The sequence below is a fragment of the Rhododendron vialii genome, chromosome 2a (assembly GCF_030253575.1).
Source record: "Rhododendron vialii isolate Sample 1 chromosome 2a, ASM3025357v1".
In the NCBI taxonomy this organism is placed as follows: domain Eukaryota; kingdom Viridiplantae; phylum Streptophyta; class Magnoliopsida; order Ericales; family Ericaceae; genus Rhododendron; species Rhododendron vialii.
This window is the reverse complement of record NC_080558.1, coordinates 30,581,729-30,604,696: the sequence shown is the minus strand read 5'-3', so window position 1 is coordinate 30,604,696 and position 22,968 is coordinate 30,581,729. Positions and strand designations below refer to the sequence as shown.

The 22,968-nt window shown below is 45.9% G+C and overlaps 1 protein-coding gene across 1 annotated transcript in view; it reads left to right on the top strand.

Annotated features, from left to right (window-relative positions):
* Positions 1-22,620, top strand: part of LOC131315792 (serine/threonine-protein kinase ATM-like) — a 32,487-nt gene extending 9,867 nt beyond the window's left edge. The window contains exons 3-5 of the mRNA XM_058344985.1: positions 21,927-22,076; positions 22,247-22,336; positions 22,475-22,620. Of these exons, the coding sequence (XP_058200968.1) occupies positions 21,927-22,076; positions 22,247-22,336; positions 22,475-22,591 (357 nt within the window). The 3' untranslated portion in view covers positions 22,592-22,620. The remainder of the gene's footprint in view (positions 1-21,926; positions 22,077-22,246; positions 22,337-22,474) is intronic.
* The last annotated feature ends 348 nt before the right edge of the window (positions 22,621-22,968 follow it).

Below are 22,968 nucleotides of genomic sequence, written 5' to 3'. Positions count from 1 at the left end.
TGACTAGGAGATAAGTACAAACCCCTAAACAGTGGGGGCATTAAACAATGGTCATGGACCAAGCTGCCCATGCAAGGGCAACTTCTGGAAACAGACCGACCATCGCAAGATGGAGCCACTTCATCGCGCGAGTGTCACGACTGGACTTCCAGGAATTGCTTTGCATGCCTGAGCTCTGAGACATATTCAAAAGCAACCCAGGGGCATTCCAAAGTTAAATTACTGATAGCTAGGAGTCAAACTACAAATTTTATCATGCAAGACAGAGGGTCTGCTTTTAAACATGCTTTACAGTTATTTAAAATACTATGAACAGAAAATAATTAGCATCCCATCCCCACGAGGACTATCACGTGCTAACTCAAAGCATCGCGTGATACAGTGAATCCATTGCGCGTGGTTTTGCTTGCTACACGGCTCTTGTAACCCTGCTGACTTTAGAACCAGGACTGATATTGATTATTAGCCTTGGCTCTGCCAACCCCCCTCAGGGATCAAAACAGTAAACAGTAAAGGGGTTATACCTTTGCTTGTGTGCTACGGAAATGGATCAAACTAGGTAGTGTGGCTTGGAAGATGAGCGTAGGGGAATGACTTGAGTAAAGAAGTAGGAGGAGTGTTTGAAAGTAGTATTGTCTTTCTTTCTTGATTTTTTTTGTAAACCCTTTGCAAGATGAACAATGGGGGGTATTTATAGGACAAGTGAGGGTGTGAGGTGGGTGAAGGACTTGGCCTAGTGACCAGCCAACAAGGCTGGCCAGCCCCCCTTGGTGGAAGAAGTGGCCAACAAGGTGAGGGGAGTGGTTGTGAGGGTGGTGCAACCTATGCACCTGCAAACGCTGTTCAGCCCACGAAAACGGGGTTCCCAGATCAGTAGCCCCCTGATCATCACAAAATCCAGCTGGAAAAAGGTGAAAACGACAGAAGTTGACCATCGTGCGAGGGACTGGGTTCATCGCGCGATGGTTTTACCTACCCACGCGATGGTCAACAGTCAAGGTTTGACTTTAACCAACACCTGGCAAATAGTGCATCGCGCGAGAGAATCAATGGGTCGCGCGATGGTCAAGCCCTGTGGTCGGGGTTTTGACTTAGAGTTTTAGGTTTCAATAGGGATTTTGCCTACTCCAAGCTCAAGCCACTCCATTCTCAATACTGTTTTTTATCTGATTCATCATCGGGGAAACAAGAAATCGAAAAAGAAAGTAAACCAATTGGGAAGCCAGATTGGGGTGTCTACAGTAGTCCCTCTTTGACGGCACGCGGAGCACCATTGGCTGGTACGGGTAACGTCAAAGATTTCTAGACACCCATCCAATTTACCCAAAAGCCGATAAAATGGAAAGTGCAAACAATCATGTAAAAATACCGTGCACCGATGGATCGGAGAGTTGATCAACCATTTGAAGCAATTCTCCCAGGAAACAAGTAGATCGGACAGATGGATCATCGCTGATTTTGAAAATGGACGGATAGATCGTCGCTAATTGAAAATCGAACGTATGGATCGTCGCTGATTTTGAAAATGGACGGATGGATTGTCTCTGATTGATAATCGAACGGATGGATCGTCGCTGATTTTGAAAATGGACGGATAGATCGTCGCTGATTGATAATCGGACGGATGGATCGTCGCTGATTTTGAAATGGACGGATAGATCATCGTTTATTGATAATCGGACGGAGTCGCTGATTTTGAAAATGGATGGATAGATCGTCGTTGATTGATAATCAGACTGATGGATCGTCGCTGATTTTGAAAATGGACGGATAGATCGTCGTTGATTGATAATCGGACGGATGGATCGTCGCTGATTTTGAAAATGGACGGATAGATCGTCGTTGATTTTGAAAATGGACTGTACACGGGCAGACCACTGCTGGGGATATAAATGCGCCTCAGATTTAAAAGTCCTCAACTCACAATAAACTTCAAAATTGTTGTAGAACCTAAGTGAGAACCTATGGGCTCTTAAGGGTGGATAAGCATGATTGGGCCTGTCCAGAAGCTGCATTGGGCCTAGAGGCCCAACCAAACCATCGCACGATAGAGTCACTCCATCACACGAGGGTTTCCTGTTCAGGCCTGGGTCTGGAAAGAGCCCAGACCCAGCCCAAACCTGTTTTCTTCCATACAATCGACGGGGACGTTCTGAAAATCGCTCAAAACAGTTTGAAAATCTCTCCAACTCTCTTCTCTCTCAAACCTGTAACTCAAACCCTTTGATTTCTCCATTAAAATTGATAAACCCACGCGCAAGAACACACCCATGGCGGATCACGGCAATGGTGGCTGTGGAGGAGAAGTTGTTGATCGTCCGGGGGACGAGGGAGGACGAATGGAGGTTGACACAGGAGATCAGAGGGCAACAGAGGTGACCATGGGTGCCGGTGCAGCGGCTACAGGCAGCGGTGATGGCATTCATTGCCGCGAGCAGGAGGTTGGTGGTAGAGGCGAGCATCGCGCGACGGAGCCAGATCGTCGCCCGACGGAGGAGGCTGAGATGACGGGGTCTGTTGTTCGGCCCTTGGACCCGAGGATGGTAGTGGAAGGCTTGGTGGTGATTGGTAGTGGCTCTGGAGACGTCGGTAGCAGTGGTGCTGGTGGTGATGGCACTGGGCCGAGTGGGTCTCCGCCGAGGGATCCGGCAAGAGGCAAGGGTGTGGCATCCGAGGAGGTAGAGAGCACGGGGATCCCCTTTGCATACAGAGAAGAGGATGTACTCTTCCGGCCGGCGGCCACAGGCCGATCACAAAATAGGATGTTGCCGAGCTTCTGAGCGACGAGCAACTTGCTCAACTGTTAGAGGACAACCCCGCAATAGGGGTTGCTGTTTTGGAGGCCCGGGAGGAGTGCGAGAGAGTGATAGCAGCTTCAGAGGCTGCAGTGAGGGCCGAAAAGGAGAGAGCCGCTGAAGAAGAGGTTTTGAGAGGCTTAGAGGCCGAGGAGAGAGCCGGAGTTAGGGTGCATGGGCCTAGAGTGATGGCGGTGACAGAGGCGGAGGGGTTGACCCGGGCTCCTTTTACAGCAGAGGGATATGTGCCACCCACACCACACTTGTTTGTGCCGTCGGGTTTCGCAGCGTACAGGCCACGGCGGACAGAGTACGACTACGAGCTCGTTTTGAGAGATCCCGAGACCCACATTTCAAGCAACTAGACAGAGGTAACTTTCCAAAATCCCCCTTTGTAGTTTCAAATTTGAATTTGCCCGCTGGTGCTTGACTGTTAAAACGTACATGGTAATTCTTGAAAGAAAAGACCAATGTTGCAAAATCATGAACTTGACATTGAATACCGTGCATGCTAACATAATAACTTGAACCAACCATCTGTAGCCAAATTGTATTGATTATCTAGAACTTTGAGAATGAAGGCCTCGCATGCTAATATACCCTATTATTGCTCGTATTATGTTTTGTGTCTGACACAGGAAAGAGCGAGGTAGAGGGATATCCGTGGCTTTGGAGGTGCATGCAGCTCTTTGGCATTGTACCAGGGTTTGCCTGCCAGGGTGAGGCAGTTAGTGGATGAGGCGGGCTTTGGCGAGTTCATTCAGACACTTACTCCGGTCAGAAACAATCATGCTATCTTGGTAGCACTCGCAAAGAGGTGGAGGGATACTACCAACACCTTCCACCTACCGCTCGGGGAGATGACAGTGACACCTGCGGATTTCGCAGCGATCACCGGTTTGAGAGTTGGGGGAGAGCCTATTCCGTTTGACTCGGGCATTCACGAAGACTCAGTGGCCCTAGAATGGTTCTTGGGAGAGATGCCCAAAGTTGAGGAGGGGATGGCGAGGTACGGACAGTTCACCAGGTATCTTAAGAAGAAGGTGACGACTGAAGAGGAGGCGAGCAGATGGCCCGGGCATACCTGTTGTACCTTTTTGGCGCGACCCTGTACCCGAATAGGCGCAGCAAGGTTCACTTGTCGTACTTGTCCGTGCTGAGGGACTTAAGGACGGCCTCGCGGTTCGACTAGGGTGGAGCGGCACTGGGCGCGGCCTATGGCTTCTTGGGCAACTCATCGAGGACAGAGGTGAGCACAGTCAGATATTGGAGAATCTGGGAGGTATGATTTCAATAAAGGAAAGCACAATTTCATATTATACTTATTCATTTGATTGCACGGCCTGCTTGACTGTATTTTTACATGTACTGATGACTTGCTTTGCTTGTGAACCATGCAGCTTTGGGCATACGAGGTTTTGAACATGTGACGTCCAGCGTCCAAAAGCTTGGACTTGGGGGTCCTCCCGCGTGCGCACATTTGGAGCAAGAAGAACATGGGAGAAAAGAAGGGGAGAGGCGATCTGAATGGCTTCAGGGTATACTTGGACGAGCTCCGGCCTTCACATGTATAACATGAAACTTTATCGAGCAGAAATACACACCCCTTTCTATTGCTTTAATGCTGTCGCTGACCGATACTTGCATTGTCTGTCTATCACATGTACAGGTCGAGTGGGATCCTTGGAGAGTGGCAGGGCCTGAGCCTGAGTACTTAGCTAGGAGTAGGGTTGTGACGGCGAGCAGAGTGTTGCTGGAGTCTGCCTTTGGTTGGCAGTGGTACTTGGGAGATCGGGTGACACGCCAGTCGCTTGGCCTTTCTGAGTTCCAGGTGCCTGGGCCACTTCCACCACGGGCCTCACACACAGGAGAGTACACACTGGCCGAGCTGGAGACGTTCACGCAGCCTGACACCGACCTGACATGCCATTTGCGTCCTGAGATGGACTACGCGACATACCAGAGGGAGCGTTTGACAGGACCACTGAGAGTTTGGGAGTTCAGAGAGGTCCGGAGTCAGGCTCATGGAGCTGCTAAGGAGAGGAGAGCTGCTGAGGAGAGACAGAGGGATGGCGAAGGCTGTGTGAGACGAGGCCTGAGTGGTCCAGTGAGAGGTGGCCCACCAGAATTGCTGTGGAAGATAGCAGTAGTAGACTCCCAGGGCAACCCAGCTGAGCTACACCTAGCACCTGCCAGAGTTGAGCCTACGCCGATCACCGTTCCAGTAAGTCACCATTGTTTCCTTTTATTGCATGTCACTAGAATAGAATCATTGCTGAAATATCTGACAAATCCCCATTCACTATTGCAGGTACCAACCGAGTGGGCGAACGAAGCTGTTCTTCGCATGCTTGCACTGGAGAATGTAGTAAGAAGAGCAGCAAGTGGTTTGCCATTGGACTTGCGCTATCCAGCGCAAGCTTCTTCATTGGCGGCTCAGAGATCTCAGGTATACCCTTCAGAAAATGATACATTCCTGCTTTTGATACTTGATACATGCCTCCTTGCCCGAGACATATTACACTTTGATAGATGTTGATTTGAAATCGATCATACTTGCTTTCAATCATACAATATGCACAATGGATACTAATGCATGAATAATTACAATGCAGGCACAAAGACAGGCGGCTCCTAGGAGGAAGAGCGCTAGAGAGCCTCCGCAGAGGATGCTAGCAGAAAGGGTTCCTTCTCCTCCAGTCACTACTAGACGACAGATGAGAGGCCCACAGCCGAGCGCCGCGAGTGAGGAGGCAGCCCGAGAGGCTGTGGCGCACGTTGAGGAGCGCTACCAAATTAGGATGCGCCAGAGGCCCTTGCAAGATGAGCCGGCCCGTAAGAAACAACTAATCCTGCCTGAGGTCTCTGAGGAGGAGGACGACGATGAGGAAGAAGGAGAGGAAGAGGAAGAAGAAGAAGAGGGGTCATCTGATGACAGCTGCTCTGACGACACCGCGGACGATCCCAGATACAAGCAAGACCCTAGGGAGATGGACGACGACGACGGCGACGGTGATTGGCTAGGAGAGGATTGAGGGCTACTGCGAAGCCTCATTTACTTCCTGCACTTTTGATTTTTTTGCTTTCGGGCCTGCGTGCCCAAGTAGATAGGTAGATGGTGGGTGAATAGGCCTCAGTTGACATTCGGTAGCTGTTTTGAGGCCTGCGTGCCTTTTGATTTGTGGGTAGATGTGCCTGGGAAGACATGATGATTTTGATAGGCTGAAGTGCCAAACATGCAGTAGTTCTCTTTGCTTCAACATGGATAGATCATACTTTAGCTATAAAATTTGCATTTGCACGATTTATTTACTCTTGCACTAGATTAGAGCAATTAAAACTTACCACTAATACCAAACTTGCATTGATGACATGCTGAGACTACCTACAGACACAAAAACATGTATAAATATGGCCAACTTAGAAGAGAAATCAAGGATACGACCTAGGACACGACTAGGATACGAGGATACAGGAAATATAATGAAATTTTGGGTAATAACTATCCAAAACTCCAAACACTCGAATCCTGGTGAAGCCTAACCTCCCATAAGGTCAAATACGTACAACATGACTCGTACGAATCGACGGAACTGAAAAATACATTCTAGAGCAAATTTTAGACCTGAAAGTGCTAAGAAAACACAAAAATGGACACCAAATGCAAAACATGACTTGATTATGTCCCGGACTAAAACTGACACCTCCGTACAGTCACTTTAGGCTCATATGACCTGTACAGCATGAGAGAACGGGGTGAGAACCTCTAAAACACATTCCGACCACCCGAAGTTCCAATTTGAGCTTGCAATGGGCCACCGAAGGTCCAAAATTCTCGTTAAATGCGATATTCCGAGTTTGACACTTGGACACAGTCACATATAACCATAATGACTTACTGGAATCATCAAAACTGCAAAACAACCTTTCGAACGAAAAATGACCAAAGTTGGTCAGTAGCTGATGCAAACTGTCAAATTGCAGATTGAAACATCGCGCGATGGACTGGTTTGATCGTGCGAAGGAGAGACCATCGCGCGAGAGAGTGAAACCATCGCGCAATGGAGGGTCCCTGATAAGCCACCTTTGTTTGACCAATCTTGAATTTGAGACGTTGAATGCTTTGTCACTGTCCTTGGCCGTCCAGAATACACCTGGGGCAGTTCACAGGTGTGCCTTTGCATTGAAGGGGGCAATGCCACCTTGCTTGGATATTTGCTTTGATAAAAAAGAGGTATTTTGAACATGCTTTGGCTATAAAAGGTTATGTTCCTAGAGATGTGAGGCACTCCCTCCCAGAGCAAACACTTCCAACTCCCTTATAATGGCAAATAACCTTCCAATCTTGATCAGCCCGTGGCTAACGACTTTTGTAGCCGGAGATTGGCTATGCTTTCGCTCCCATGGGCTGGCCGCTTTTCGTTTTCTTCGCACTGTGAGGGTCCGCCCCGAAATTCTGATGGCAGCACTACAGTTTTGGGACCCAGAGGTTCATGTTTTCAGGTTCAGGGACAACGAGCTGTGCCCTACCGTAGAAGAATTCCAAGCATATCTTTAGGGGTTTGGTTCGAGCGTGATTATCGTACCGCCTTATTGGAAGAGCATGCCAAAATTGCTGCAATCATGTCTCAACATCACGAGGGGAGCAGCTGAAAGTCTGTTAACTGGAGGGCAAATAAATATCATGCGTCTGATGGAGTGGTACGGTCCTGAAGGAACAGAGGACACCGCCTTGCAGGCCCAACGTCGATTCGCCCTAACAATCAGTGTCTTGGCCGCTTACTTGCTAGTACTTCCGAATGGGCAAGTGAACCCTTCACTGGTGAGCGTTGCCGCTCAAATGGGTACTCGAAGGAATGTGGTGCCGTTGGTTTTAGCAGATACGCTCATAGGTTTGGATTTGATTTCTACTGGCCAAACAAACATATTCAGCGGTAGTCCACTCCTACTACAGGTAAATTCTCACTCAGCTCACTTTTTTCGAGTTTTCGCACACTTACTTTTTACCTCATCTCTCGGTTTAGACCACATCGGGGCTCCTTACTTGTTTTCTCACTCAAGTTTTATATGGCTCCTTACTTGTCTTTTACTCTCAGCTACAGCTATGGTTATCCGACAAATTGGGATTGTTCATGGCGCCAGAGGCAAGCTGCCTCATCTGCCTAGTCGGATGCATCAGCACGGGATGATCTACCCGGAGATGTCCACAAGTCAATGGTATACGTTCATGAAGGAAATGCTCCCAAGTGAAATCATCTGGAGACATGAGGCCCTGGACGTACCAGACATGGCCCTTAATTCTACAGGTTTTGAGAGGATGGTGATTGTAGGTGGATAAATTCAAGTAGTGCTCTGAACAGCACTGGAATGCAGCGGCTTCACGTGCCTCTTGAACGTAACCCTAATTCGTCAGAGAAACCCTTATCCTGCAAAACAGACAAGGAGTGAGCGCACCTTTGCCTCTCGTGGCAAAGGCCCTCCGATGCCTTTGTTAGTATTTCGTACTAATGATCAAACCCTAATTATCAGTAGGAAAGCAATAAGAATGCAGTGTATTGCGTACCTTTCACCTCTAGGTTTACCTCATATTTATAGATTTATGGATGCTTGCTGTCCAAGCATCCATGTTGCCATAGGATTCCTAACTCGTATAGGAAACCCAGGATATCAAGGAGTCTCGTTTCCTTTATCAGTTTATGGAAAAGAGTCCTTTTAGGAATCTTTTCCTTTAAGAGCCGAACATCCCATATTCGTTGGGTATCTTTCTCAGATCCTATATTCTTGGGATCTTTATCCCTTTATGGGATATGACTACTCTGGAACCTTCCAGAATGTTCCCTCAAATAGTACTTCTCTCTCTGTTCGGCCATCTCATGGCCGAACAGATGGCCTGGACCAATTACCTCACGTGTTACTGGTCCTGAGGAAATAATTTGAACCATATCCTTTGTAAGGAGCTTTCCTCCTGTTCGGCTCTCTCTTGCCGAACAAGTTTCTATGAACAGTGGCATCTCATGTCACTTTTCTTGTATTTGGTCCTAATAACATCTCATGTTATTGTACCGAGAATCGTACAACCTTTCTGGACTATTGACTTCTCATATCAGTGGTCCACAATGCGTTGACCCTCAGTTGACCATGCTCGGGCTCATTTTGCACCTGTTCGGGAATACCTCCCTACAGTGATAGCCGGGCTGACCGCTTTCACATTCTACATTCCCGGTCGCATTCTCCGTCAGCTAGGGATAAGTCAAGGATTGCACCGAGCTAGAATCGAAACTTTCAATATCCCCGCATTCACTGCATAGAATTTGGCTGGATACGAGCGCAAATGGGGCCTGCAGCAACTTGGCGTAGCAGAACCAGACTTCAGCACAGAGCTCATGAATCGATACAAAACGTGGCTAAGAAGGGAAATTGCACGAAGACAAAGTGACAACTGACTCCTGACAAACTCCAATGATCTAGAATAAATCGTGAGCCTGTTAAGGCCTCTAGCATTTTATTCTGTTTTCATGCTTAACTGTTTTAAAGACTTTGCTCAGCTGTGTAATAGAAGTAGTAGTTTGAATAAAATCAAAAGATTTAAAACTTTCTCCTGTTGATCCAAATGTTGAACACCATGCCGCTTTGAACATTGAAGATGATTCCAAAATGGTAAACCACGGATAATGTTGATGGAATGTGACCGAATCTCATGAAGAGATTGCCTACGTATCCTTTTTCAAGAAATCAGGTCAGAACGTAGTTCAAGCTAAGGTTCGCTCGAGTCTTTTACCTATCCTTTTACAACTAACTTTTGCCTAGTGCCGCCACTTCGGGTTTTTGGCCTAGCGAGCCTTTGAGTATTGCCTATTTATTTTTGCCTGAATCGCCTTCACAGGTTTTCGATCCAGCAGGCTTGCTCTAACTTTTGCTTGGAACCGCCCCACCCTTGTGGTTTTCGGCCCAACGAGCTTCTCTCAGGGGTAGTAACGTTTGAGTTGATCCAGGTTCACCAAAGTGGAAAATTCGTTGCCGTCGAGATCTATAAGCTGAGCTGCTCCCCCAGAAAGGATGGTCTTGATGATGTAAGGCCCTGAACACTTCGGACGGAACTTGCCACGGGGATCGAACACAGGCGCCCATATCTCCTTTGTAACCATGTCTCCTTCAACCAAGTCCCTAGATTTCACCTTCTTGTTGAAAGCCCATGCGATCCTTCGCTGATATCCCTGAACATGGTATAAAGCGCGGAGTCTCCTTTCATCGTAAAGCATTAGTTCAACAAACCTCTCGCTGAGCCATTCAGATTCTGTGAGTCCACACTCTGCCATAATTCTCAATGATGGCACCTCAAGTTCAATAGGGAGTACTACTTCCATCCCGTAAACCAAAGAGTAGGGTGTCGCTCCTGTCGATGTACGAACTGACGTCCGGTACCCCCATAGTGCTAGAGGTAGTTGCTCATGCCAGTCCCGGGCGGACTCAGCAGACTTTTTGATAATCGTCTCAATATTCTTATTTGCTGCTTCAATAGCTCCATTCGTTTGAGGGCGATAAACAGTCGAATGATGGACTTGGATTCTAAACTCTTCGAACAACTCCAAAACCCTACCTTTGAAATGGGTCTCATTATCTAATATGAACGCTTGAGGCACACCATATTGATAGATGATGTTCTTTCTGATAAAATGGGCCACCTGAACTGCAGTTAGGGTTTTGTAGGATTCAGCCTCCACCCACTTGGTAAAGTAATCTATTGCCACCAAAATGAACCGGTGACCATTCGAAGCAGACGGTCTGACCATGCCAATGACATCAATGCCCCACACAGAGAACGGCCAAGGAGAAGTCATGCCAAATAGGTTAGAAGGGGGAACATGCATTAAGTTGGCATGGATTTGGCACTTATGACAACGCCGTACATAATCTATACACTGAGACTCCATCGTGGACCAGAAGTAACCCTGTCGTAGGATTTTCCTAGCAAGCATGACACCACTCATATGAGGACCACAGACTCCCTCATGAACCTCCTCCATAATCCTTGTGGCCTCAGAGCCATTGACACAGAGCTTGTGCATCCCACAATGGGATCTCTTGTATAATTTTCCTCCACAAAGGATGTATTGGGCCGCTATCCTTCGTAATGCAAGTTGATCCTTCTTAGAAACTTCAGCCGGATACTCCCCACTTTCAACAAAATTCCATATGTCGTGGTACCAGGGTAGGCTATCATCCACATCATCGATGGCATTGACATACTGATAGGCAGGACAGTCCCGTTGTTCGATCAGAATAGGGCGGAGTTTGACACCCAAAGGAAGTTTGACCATGGAAGCCAAGGTTGCCAAGGCATCAGCGAATTGATTCTTCAAGCAGGGCATATGAGTGAAAGTAACCCTATTGAAATGAGGAATGAGATCCTCCAAGTCCTGATGGTAAAGCTTCAACTTTTCTTCACGAACCTTGGCCAACCCACTTGGGAGAACTCGCGGAATAGCTGCTCCAAGCTTCCCTGATTGAAAGATCCCAGCCAGTCAGTCTTGATCTTAGGCTGATTGAGCTTCTTCTTGAACTCCACCCTTGCTGGCTCCTCATCACTATCCGACCAGGTGTCGTTAGCGAAAATCTCAAAACCTGGGAGCAGTTCCCCCGTTTTTGGGTCAACAAAGGGTTCAGCCTGCCCTGTGTAAACAGTGCTTCCCTTCTCGCAGACAAAGTAGCTGTCGGGATCACCATAGCGAGTTCGAGGTTTTCCCGTACATTTCCTTCTTCTGGCATCATTGGCCGAGGCGATGTACCCCAAACCAAAGCGGCCCTCGCAGGAAGGAAAGGTAGGGAACTCCAGGATCCCTTGCTGGTGAATCCCTAAGCCCAAACCAGGTAGATGAGACATTCTCCTCATGATGTCTAAAGCAACAGAACTTATGATGAAGTCCCCATCCACATTGATGGCCAAAACAGAGCCAGATGTATCAAAGGAGAAGCCTCCGAGATCCACGTCTTCTTCGCCATGCATGATTCCCAAAATTGGGGTACCATCCTCCTTGAGTGGGCGAACGCCTGAGTCCCCACAAATTGTTAACGTGCCAGTAAGAAGTCCCAGCATGACCTTTTGATGGAGAGTAGACGGGACAGCCATGATGTCAGATCTGTGGAGCCATGGTCTACCAAGCAGAAGATTGAAAGTAGCAGGGATGTCAACAACATGGAATTCAACATCCATTTCGAAGCCCTCAGCATCGAGCTTAAGCATTAGTGTGCCCTCAACCACGCGACGAGTGCTGTCGTATGCCTTAATAGCCATATTGGAAGCTGCAAAGTCCTTTTTGGTCAAACCTAGACGGTAAGCTACCCTCAAAGGGCAGACATTGATTGCTGAACCATTGTCGATGAGGACGGTCGGAATCCAGAGCCCTCAGCATTTGACAGTGATGTGCAAGGGGCGATTGTGGTCGATCCCTTCAACTGGCAGGTCCTTATCGGTGAAGATCACAATGTGCTTGGAGGTAGGTGGGAGGACGAGAGATATCATCGCTTCGGGAGTGATATCAGCCGGGATCTCAAGACGGGCAAAAGCGTGGCAAAGTTTCTCACGGTGCTCACGGGAAGAACAAATCAGTGCCAAGATTGACATAGCAATGGGAATCCGCTCAAGTTGTTTCTGAATTATGTCCGTGTCAAAGGTGCCAGCAGGTACCTCAAGTGGTGCAGACCTTGGGAAGGTAGAGGGTTCGTTCCTTTGGTTAGAAGGGTTGGACGAGCTTCCAGCCTGCAGATTAGCCGGCTGAAAAATCGGTCCACTCCTCGTAACGTTGTGAACATTTCCCAAAGAGGGCACGACCTGAGGGTCTTGATCAATATCCCAGAGATCGACGGGGACTTCCCCTAACTTGCGCTTCCCTTTGTCGGGCGCTGTTGCAATCATAGGAACTTCCAAATCTAAGCCCAAATCTTCAGCCAAGTCCTTCACTAAAAGCGTATCCCAAAAGTCCAGGTCCTTGACTGCCGCAACCTCTGCAACAGGTTCCGCATTGGCGATGAATAGAACATGCCAAAGTCCACTATCGGCTAAAGAGCGATTGACTGTCCAAACTTCTGCCCCAACTTGAACATTAACTGTCATCGACATCCTAAAGATCGGTCGGCGGGACAAGGTCTGTCATCATAATACTGCAATCTTCCATGGCCGGAGAAGGAACGATAGGGCGTGGCAATCCTTCATCAACAATGTAGAAAGTAGGGTCATGCTCGATGTCAGATATCGAATTGCTGAGCCTGTCGAGGGTAGAAGGGCGGAAACATTCCCCCAAGACCCGAGGTTCTTCTTGAACGAAATCGTCCACCACAAAGTGAGTCATGTAATCTGGTAAAGCGTAGCCTTGAAGAGGATTAGTGTCGAAATCCAACGGAAACTGCCAGGTGGGTTCAAGATCCCAATAGTATTCATCTTCGGGAAGCATGGGTTCAGGTTATTGGAATAGTATGTACAAGGAAATACCATCCAAAGGATCGAGCATCGCCTGTTCGTGTCCGACTTGCCGTTCCTCATCCCAGGCCTGGTCATGCTGAAGGTGTGGGTGATACTCGGGGTGAAACAGGAAGCCTTCTAGCTCGAGCTGGTCCCATTCTTGGATTATAGGAGCGGCGTAATCATCACCGTCAGCTATGGACCAGCCCACGGCCTGCATGCCGAGATCAGGCTCTCACTCAAAGTATGACGGTAGTGCAGCCCTGAACTGGCTTTCAAAATCCCGAGAAGAACTAGGATCCCTTATGACCGGGATAGGATCACGACGAGTCGAGGTGGGGCTAAGTCGCACAGGCTGAATGGGGTCATCATGGAGATCACCCATCATTTCGTTGAAGAGATCGAAGCCTGACTGGAGAAGTTGAAGGCTTGGATTAGAACGAGAAGGTTCTCCAATATACAGGAGTTCTGCTTCTGCCTCTAAAGGCATAGGTACAACTGGTTTGGGCTGGTTCACTGGGATTATGTGGTCAGTGGGGTTGAATATGGTGGAGCAAGGGTCGATTTGAGTGGAGCTGGAGGATATATGGTTAATATATGGAGCAACATTGTGCTTTGGCATGGAGTTAGAGAGGATGGTTGGTTTTTGAGATGGTGGAGGTGGAGCCTGAAGGGTCCTTCCATCTATAAGATCCTGAATCGCATGATGGAGACAGAAGCAGGAATCTGTAAGATGACCAGCCCCTTGGTGATAGGCGCAGTAGAGATTGGCTTTGAAACTGGGTGATGAATTTTTGGGTAGAGGAGTTGGATCAAGGGGTTTCAAATGTCCTAACTTGATTAATTTCTCCATAACAGAGGACAAAGGAGCCTCAAATGCAAAGAAACTGCGGGGTTGGTTGCGAGGACGGTTGTTCTGTGGAGTCTGCACTTGATGGACATCGGCAATGTGATTGGCAGTGTTGGATGAGGCATTAGTGCCACTGGTTGCTATGTTGGAGAAAGTCCCACCCCCAAATAATGCATTGGTGTTGCCAGAGTATGCCCGAGGTTTTGACTTCTGAGGGTTAGAGGATTCTCCTTTCGATAGGATGCCACTTTGCAGCGCATCTTCGATGGCCAGGCCGGAGTCGAAGAAGGTTTCAAAGTTTGCTGAAGCTTGAACAAGGACCAGATGCTTAGCATAATTCGGCTGAAGATTGCGGGAAATGATGCGGAGTTGATCCTTTTCACTCGGACGATCGGTCATTAAAGCAGCCTTAGCCCTCCAGCTCTTGACAAAGTCCACGAAGGACTCTTTGGCTTCCATCTTGGTGGATTCAAGCTCCCGTGTTGTCACTTTCAGCAAGGAATTATAACTGTACTGTGAAATAAACACAGTGGCAATATCCCCCCAGGTCCTCCTCTTGGCAATGTCGAGTGACAAGAACCAATGAAAAGCTGGACCGGAGAGAGTCTGAGGGAACAGCTGTGACATGGCTTCGGGCTCGACTAACAAGAGCTTCATAGCAGCGTGATAACTATAGAGATGAGTCTTAGGGTCTTTATTGCCATCAAACTTGGCTAGATCTGGCATTTTGAACTTGTCGAAAAGCTTGGCGTTGGGATACAAGCAGAGACGGTCCAAGTCAATTTCACCGGCACTGATCCTTTCAGACTTAGAAACAGATTCCTCCAGTTTGGTGATTTTGGTCATAAGAGCAGCCAAATCAGGATTTTGAGTAGGCCTAACAATAGCAAGGTCAAAGTTTGCAGCTATTGGACGAGCTTCTCTTGGATTGGGCTGAACTATGAGCCGCCCAGCATGATTTGGGTCCTCGACAAAGACGGGCTCTACATGAACATCCTCATCGACCTCGCCTCCCACTTCTGCTACTGGTGGAAGACAAGTGTTGAAGAGATCATTCAAACGGGTAACATTAGCATCTATCTGAGCAGCCCTCTATTGCATGGTGGCGATGCTATTCTGAAGGCTTGTGAACATTGCTTCCACAGTGAGCGGTTGAGGTTGATCTGCCATGACCGGTGTTTCAGAGGAACTTGATGAAGATGAAGGGGTTGGCGATATCGGGGGGCTTAACCTCCTGGAGAACTGAAGGCGAGCCTGACTGTAGAGTAGCCAACAAAGAACGTGGAGAATCTTCTGTTGTGACTGACTGGGATTGCAACCTGACTAGCCTTTGAACCGGATTCTGATGCAGACATTCCCAAATGGGTTTGCCCTTCTGTTTCGATACTCTCCGTGGTGGTACAATGATTCAGAACTTTGCTTGCAGTAAAGTAATAAAAGGCTTAATCGGGGCCCTTCAATAACTTTAATCTAAATAAAAGACTAAAGCGAAAGTGCAATCACCGTCGTCAGTGTCGTCCTAGACTTTGGATCTAGAAGAGAAGTCTGTCTCAAAAATGTTCGGACACTGCCAGAACCCTCGGAAATCTTTTCGAGAGTGTCCCCTTTGAATAGATTAATAAGGCTGAACGGATGTCAAAGTAGCCTGAGCTTTTGACCATTCCATTCTCGAGATTTCAACTTTGAACTTGGAATAAGTTGGTCTAGATGACATGATACTTTAACCTGGGCGGTGTAAATGGCACAGCACCATAGCCTAAACGGTGTACGTGCTTCGCACGATAACCAAAGAGGTGTAAGCATCACGGCATTTTCTCCGTTTGTTCCTTATTTTCTGTTTGAAACTTCGATTGGGCATTTAGACAAAGGTTCAGAAAGGTTTGATATCCCAAAGCCTCACTGATCTAAGGATTTGGAAAAACTGATAACATGCACCATCAAGATACATGACTCTTCATTGGGTGCGAAGCAGTGTCCTTACAATTTAAGACAGACTCGAAGACTTGAGAACCTAAAAGCCGCCCTAAACATGCTCCTACGCAAGCGGTATGTATGTACAGTGCATGCGATAGGGAAAGCAGTAACACGAAGATAGTATATGGGGGTTAGATGCAAGCAAAATCTTACCCTGCGGGTTCCTGTCCTAGTTTGAAAAGTGCTAGTGCTTTGTATATATGCAAAGGCTGGTTTTGGCTCGTAATGGGTTCCTCGGACTAAAGCCAAGATATACCTCCCGCTGCCCGCGTAACCGCAGAGCAACAGTCGAATGGTAGAATGACTTATCATCGTTGAAGGTTGTTGGTCATTCGGGGTCCCCGGGCTCCGATAAACCGTGCCGGATTGCCAAAACGATCCAAGGAGGCATATCCCACATCAATGCAAGTGAAGAATGCTAAAGATTGATTTAAGAAAAGAAGAATCACAAAATCACAAAATGCTTTTTCAAATTTGGCTCACTTTATTTAGTCCATTTAAAGGGAAAAAATACACAAATGATCAATCGAAAAAGTCCCAGATTGGATTGGCCGGACACAAGGTCCTGTTAAATCACCATTCCGACCTTTGGCAGCGCGAAGCGCACCGTTTTGACAGACTTTTAAGGGATTGTTCATAAGTGTATTTAAACTTTTAAGTATGGATTAATATTGGTTCAATCCCCAATAGAGTCGCCACTGTGGGCAGCATGCCCTTTTTGGAATTTTCAGATTCCAAAAACTCGAGGGCCCGAAATCGAGGGAGCGCTTTAGCTAGACATCAAGCACTCACAAAATACAGAGTCGCCACTTGGATTTTGAAGGTCCGACACCCAAGGAACCGTATTTCGAAGCACTTGCTCCGCTAATTTGATTTGAAAAAGTTAAGGCACCAATCCGTCATAACCATATCTGGGTTCGGGAGCCAGGGTACGAGAGGGGAAGGGTTTTAAGGCACCCCTCTCTCCCAATCCGGAGATTGGTCTCTACTTAAGCATTTTGTGAAAAAGTTTGCGATTCTTCTTTTATTAATCAATTTTTAGCCAATTAGGGCGGGGGAACAGTTTAATGGGGATTAAAGCTGTAACATATTTGCAGGATGTGATTAAAGACAATATGAATGGATGGCATGCTTGAAGGATAACGAGATAAAACCCAACACCATTATCGGGTATCAAAACAGTGCATTGGCATGAAATAGGCACAAGCAGCAGCCAACTTGCATGCATGGCTCCACCAGCATGCTAGTAAACTGTCGCGCGACTAACTCAAACCATCGCGCGATTGTTATATCCCTCTAATCAGGTTGAATTTCATCTCCTTCTGGGCTCTGGAAGGACCAGTGCACACTCAGGGTTCAAACCAAACAGAGTATATATACTGAAAGGAAATAATTATTACAAACAGAATGACTAGGAGATAAGTACAAACCCCTAAACAGTGGGGGCATTAAACAATGGTCATGGACCAAGCTGCCCATGCAAGGGCAACTTCTGGAAACAGACCGACCATCGCAAGATGGAGCCACTTCATCGCGCGAGTGTCACGACTGGACTTCCAGGACATGCCTGAGCTCTGAGACATATTCAAAAGCAACCCAGGGGCATTCCAAAGTTAAATTACTGATAGCTAGAAGTCAAACTACAAATTTTATCATGCAAGACAGTGGGTCTGGTTTTAAACATGCTTCACAGTGAATCCATCGTGCGTGGGTTTGCTTGCTACACGGCTCTTGTATCCCTGCTGACTTTAGAACCGGGACTGATATTGATTATCAGCCTTGGCTCTGCCAGCCCCCCTCAGGGATCAAAATAGTAAACAGTAAAGGAGTTATACCTTTGCTTGTGTGCTACGAAAATGGATCAAACTAGGTGGTGTGGCTTGGAAGATAAGCGTAGGGGAATGACTTGAGTAAGGAAGTAGGAGGAGTGTTTGAAAGTAGTATTGTCTTTCTTTCTTTATTTTTTTTGTAAACCCTTTGCAAGATGAACAATGGGGGGTATTTATAGGACAAGAGAGGGTGTGAGGTGGGTGAAGGACTTGGCCTAGTGACCAACCAACAAGGCTGGCCAGCCCCTCTTGGTGGAGGAAGTGGCCAACAAGGTGATGGGAGTGGTTGTGAGGGTGGTGTAACCCATGCACCTGCAAACGCTGTTCAGCCCACGAAAACGGGGTTCCCAAGTCAGTAGCCCCCTGATCATCAGAAAATCCAGCTGGAAAAAGGTGAAAACGACAGGAGTTGACCATCCCGCGAGGGACTGGGTTCATCGCGCGGTGGTTTTACCCACCCACGCGATGGTCAACAGTCAAGGTTTGACTTTGACCAACACCTGGCAAATAGAGCATCGCGCGAGAGAATCAATGGGTCGCGCGATGGTCAACCCCTGTGGTCGGGGTTTTGACTTAGGCTTTTAGGTTTCAAGAGGGATTTTGCCTACTCCAAGCTCAAGCCACTCCATTCTCAATACTGTTTTTGATCTGATTCATCATCGGGGAAACAAGGAACCGAAAAAGAAAGTAAACCAATTGGGAAGCCAGATTGGGGTGTCTACAGGCAGGGAATTTTATTTCCCTTTTCTCTCCATCTCCCCCTGTTCCTCTCTCCCTCTTTCGGCTCCCACTCTCACTCTCACCAAATTTCACCCAAACAACTCAAAACCCACACAAAACTACCTCCAATCTTTCATTCCTACACGTATTGGAGTTTGTTTCTCGTCGGATTAAGCTCGGAGGAAGCTTATTTCATCCGGTTTCAAGTTTTGGAGCTAGGGCTTGGAAAACCCTTAAAATTCGTCCTTCAAGCTTGAGGTAGGGAGTTCTACCTTTCAATATATGTTTATGACTTGTCTCTACTGCTTGATTTTGCCATTGATCGTGGTTATTGTTGTTGATGTTGTTGTGGTTGAGAAACCCATGAAAATCTGCATAAAATATGCTCGAACAGCTTTTGTTATCGATACCTTAGCCTTGTTATCGATACCTTTGTGTTCCAAAACCCAGAAAATCACTTGTTATCGATACCATTTGCCATTGTTATCGATACCCTTGTGTCTGGAACCATTTTTGACCAAATGGTATCGATACCCTTATGTTAGGTATCGATACCTGTTGCTTAACTCCAGCTTTTGCTGTTTTGCTTCGTACTTCACCGTTTTGGTTTTCAATCACTTCCAACCCATTCAAACACTTCCCGAATGATCCCTAACTTGATTACTTGTAATCGAAGACCTCGTTGAACATTCCCATGACCTTAATGCTCATTTGAACTTGATTTCACGAAAATCATTTTATAAATCGTTGTTGGATTGGGATGGCATGAATGTGTTGACAAAAGGATTTTGAAACTTACGGACACGAAGAGAACATTTCAGGACATCCCGAATGGGTAAAGTGCCTGGCAGAGGACATCGGGGTCCTTTAATTGGCCTGGTTTGAGCTATATGCTCGTATTTGATACTTCAGGACATCCTGAATGGGTAAAGAACCTGGCAGAGGACATTGGGGTCCTTTAATTGGCCTAGTAAGAGCTTCGGCTCATGACACATGTACGAGACACGTTTTGACATATGGTGTTTCAAAGTTTGTTTAGTAAGACACATGATTGGCTTTGAAAATGAAAAGATGGAATTGAATTACTATGGTTGCCCTTCTATTGGTTTTGAGTTGCCATCTTTCATTCTGTGACCGATCCTGCATTTCATATACATACATTGTTAGATTAGAACTTTCTACTGGGCTAGTGTGGCTCAGACCTTACGTTATCTTTCAGGTACTAACCTTGGGCAGTAGTTGCATGCTTGGAGTGCTTGGGCGTGGACATGATTTTTTTTGAAAGCTAACCTGAAGAGTTACTAAGTCATCATTGTGATTTATCTTTTGGAAGATGTTTTCGTAACTCTATTTGTAAATCTTTTGATTAAAGAATATTGTACCTTCTTAAATCTGATTTGATATTCTATACTATGTTGATTTGGGCCATGGAGCCAAAGATGTACTATTTGTAAACATTTGGTCGTTGAAATGCAACTGATGGAAATGAGAATGTTAAACTATTTTGGGGTATCGTACGGATAATTGTGAGGTTTTATTTATGAAAATTCATTTATTATTATGTTTAAAATCGAGGGTGTGACATGGGTGTATTCGTAAAGTCGGCACTAAAGTGGGCTGGGATATTCATTCAAACAATTTGAGGCTCATGAGTAAAGAAAAGTGATGTTCTGCCTCTAGGATACTTTTAGGTCGTGGTATTTTTCTTGAATTTATAAAGTTATCATATTTTGACTTTTCGGCCAATGAACCTCGCTTCAATAGTGGGTAAATTACACCAATCTCCACTAATGTGTGTGACAATCAGAAGCCTAACGTTAGATTTCTGAGACGACAAAGACGTCCCTTGTCAGACATTTAGCCTGGTGCTATGAATGGAAATTGTAGTTATACTTGTTATCAGTTCAATTACTCTTACAAAGTCAGATCGTCGGTGCTGCTAATAAGATAGAAGCTAATAAGGTAGAATCTCACTTACCAGTTACGGCAGGACAAACCTTAGCATCCCCTGTTTTATCTTCTTCTTGCCATCAAGCCACTCTCCCTTGCACAAGATCTCCACCATCGACTCATCTCTATCTCTCTCTCTCTCAACTAGTGTCATCATATTCCACCATGATAAACATAGCTTTTCCATCCAACACAAAAATCACTCATCTCATATGAATATCACATCTCTCCCTGCATGCCAACCGCCACACCATTGCAAATCCCTGCAGTACCTAAACAAAACACCCATCATAACCCCTCACAAATCCTGTCAACCACAGTAATTAGTGACCAACTGCAATAACCCCCTCCATGTCCAAGCCAGCATATCGAACACTGATTCAGACTGATTATGCTTCAAACTTAGACTCTTTAGGGCTCTTTGAGCGAATCCAAGGTCAATCGGACTGATCCACATGCGATTAGGAAATCCCACTTTGTTTCCTATTTGCAATTAGCTGATTTTGCCACTGGTGCACGATGAAGACTGCAGAGGGAGAGTTAGCATATAGAGAAGTGGTTGAGATTTCGGTATGCATAGAGTGTAGTTGAGACTGGGGTATTGTTAGCAGAGAGAGGTTCACAATTGTTTGGTGGAATAATGTGGCTAGTTATTTATGGGTTTTGTAGAAACCTTCACAGAATTTTTATTTGAAATAGTATTTTAAGGTCGATCTGATTTTAATAATGGTGAAATGGGAAGTTATTGAATGTAACTGGCTGCCTCAGCATTAGCGACACTTGGTAATGGTGATTGTATTGAAGGGGGATTTTATCAAGAGTTATTTAATGAGAAGGGAGGGCAGATTCATTTCTGAGACCTCAAGGGAGATCCCTGGTATTGTTAGACTCGAGGGAGGTCTATGTAGTTTACACTAAAGATAGTACTCATATGGTTATATTCTAGTTGTCTTGGAAAATTAGCTATTGGTATACAATCACAAACTATCAAGGGTTTACATGATTCATGGTTGAAGATAGCTTTTGAAAACATGTTCCTTCACATCCCACCCTTCATTGGCTTTTCTATCATTTCTGATTTTTGCGGTAGTTAGACTGTCAAATGCTGATCCAAGATGGTAGTTTACCCAGAAGGTGTAGTTGAAAAGAGAAGAATTTTGTGAGTGTATGAGAGGTACAGTCCATTGCATGTGCATGAATCAGTTGAATTCAGTACTTCGTTGGTGGATATTTTGTGTCAGTTTCCTCAATTCTCTAACTTGTTACTTTACAAATCATTTAACTGGGTTTTCAGATTTTTCTTCATTTAACCTGTGATATTTTTTAGAAGTAAGCGTCACATTCTTATGCAGGATTGTCCTATGTTGAATGAGGGCCTTGTAAGATTTTTGCCAACAGATGTTTATGCTCTTTGTGCTGGTTGTGCTCCTTTGCCACTCGATTGCAAGGAACTTTTCCCGTATCACTCATCCATGAATGTTCTTGTGGAGGAATGCATCAAGGTACATATTTGATGATCTTTTCTGATCATCAGTTGAAATCTATTCTGTACAGACTAAGTTTGCCGTATCGAAGGTCAATCTATCACTTGTCTAGATGATATTTTTCCTAGTTGACTAGTAAATCTTAATTCAAACTATTACCAATATGATCTTTTGAATTGAGGTTGCAGGGGGAGGATTTTGAAAATGACAGTCTGCATGAACTTTTCGAATGCTCTGTGGAAGTCCTGGCAAAAATTGATCATGGTTCTGTTCCTAAGGTGATAGCTTTATCTTCAGCACAATCATTGTTTGATTTTATTTATTTTCTTCAACATCAGTTAGAGTAGCCATGTATTCCCCAATCGGTGGCGGTATTTTTTGTTCATTTTTTACTTTTTATCAGGGTTGATTTTCAGGTTTGTCAATCCCACTGCTACCAAAATGTACGCCTTCCCCATCAGGTAAGAGTTTCGCTTCTCCAGGAAATGGAAACCTATATTCTTGAAGCTTTATTGGATAAAGAACTCGAATAGAAACTTCTATGTGACCTCTTCTATAAGTGTGTCCTCTGTAGACACCTCCCAAAGTGGGGCATCGCCATACAGATTGAACGTTGTTGTTTGTTTGGTTGTTTGTTTCATAAACCAAGATCGTGGATATTCTCATGGCTAAGAACATCGCCACACGATAGCGGTTATCATCAAAACAGAGTTGCCACCTAGTTTATAAAACTAGAAAAAACAAGTAGAGATTCTAGGTGCGGGAGTCAAAAGTACAATAAGGGAAGGTGTTAGGCACCCCTCTTTGCTCAGTTGTGAGACTGGCCCATAATTGTTCGACACGTGATTGATGCTTGCTCTATGTAATTCTAACACATAAACTGATTATTTAGCCTTTAAACAGTTAATGG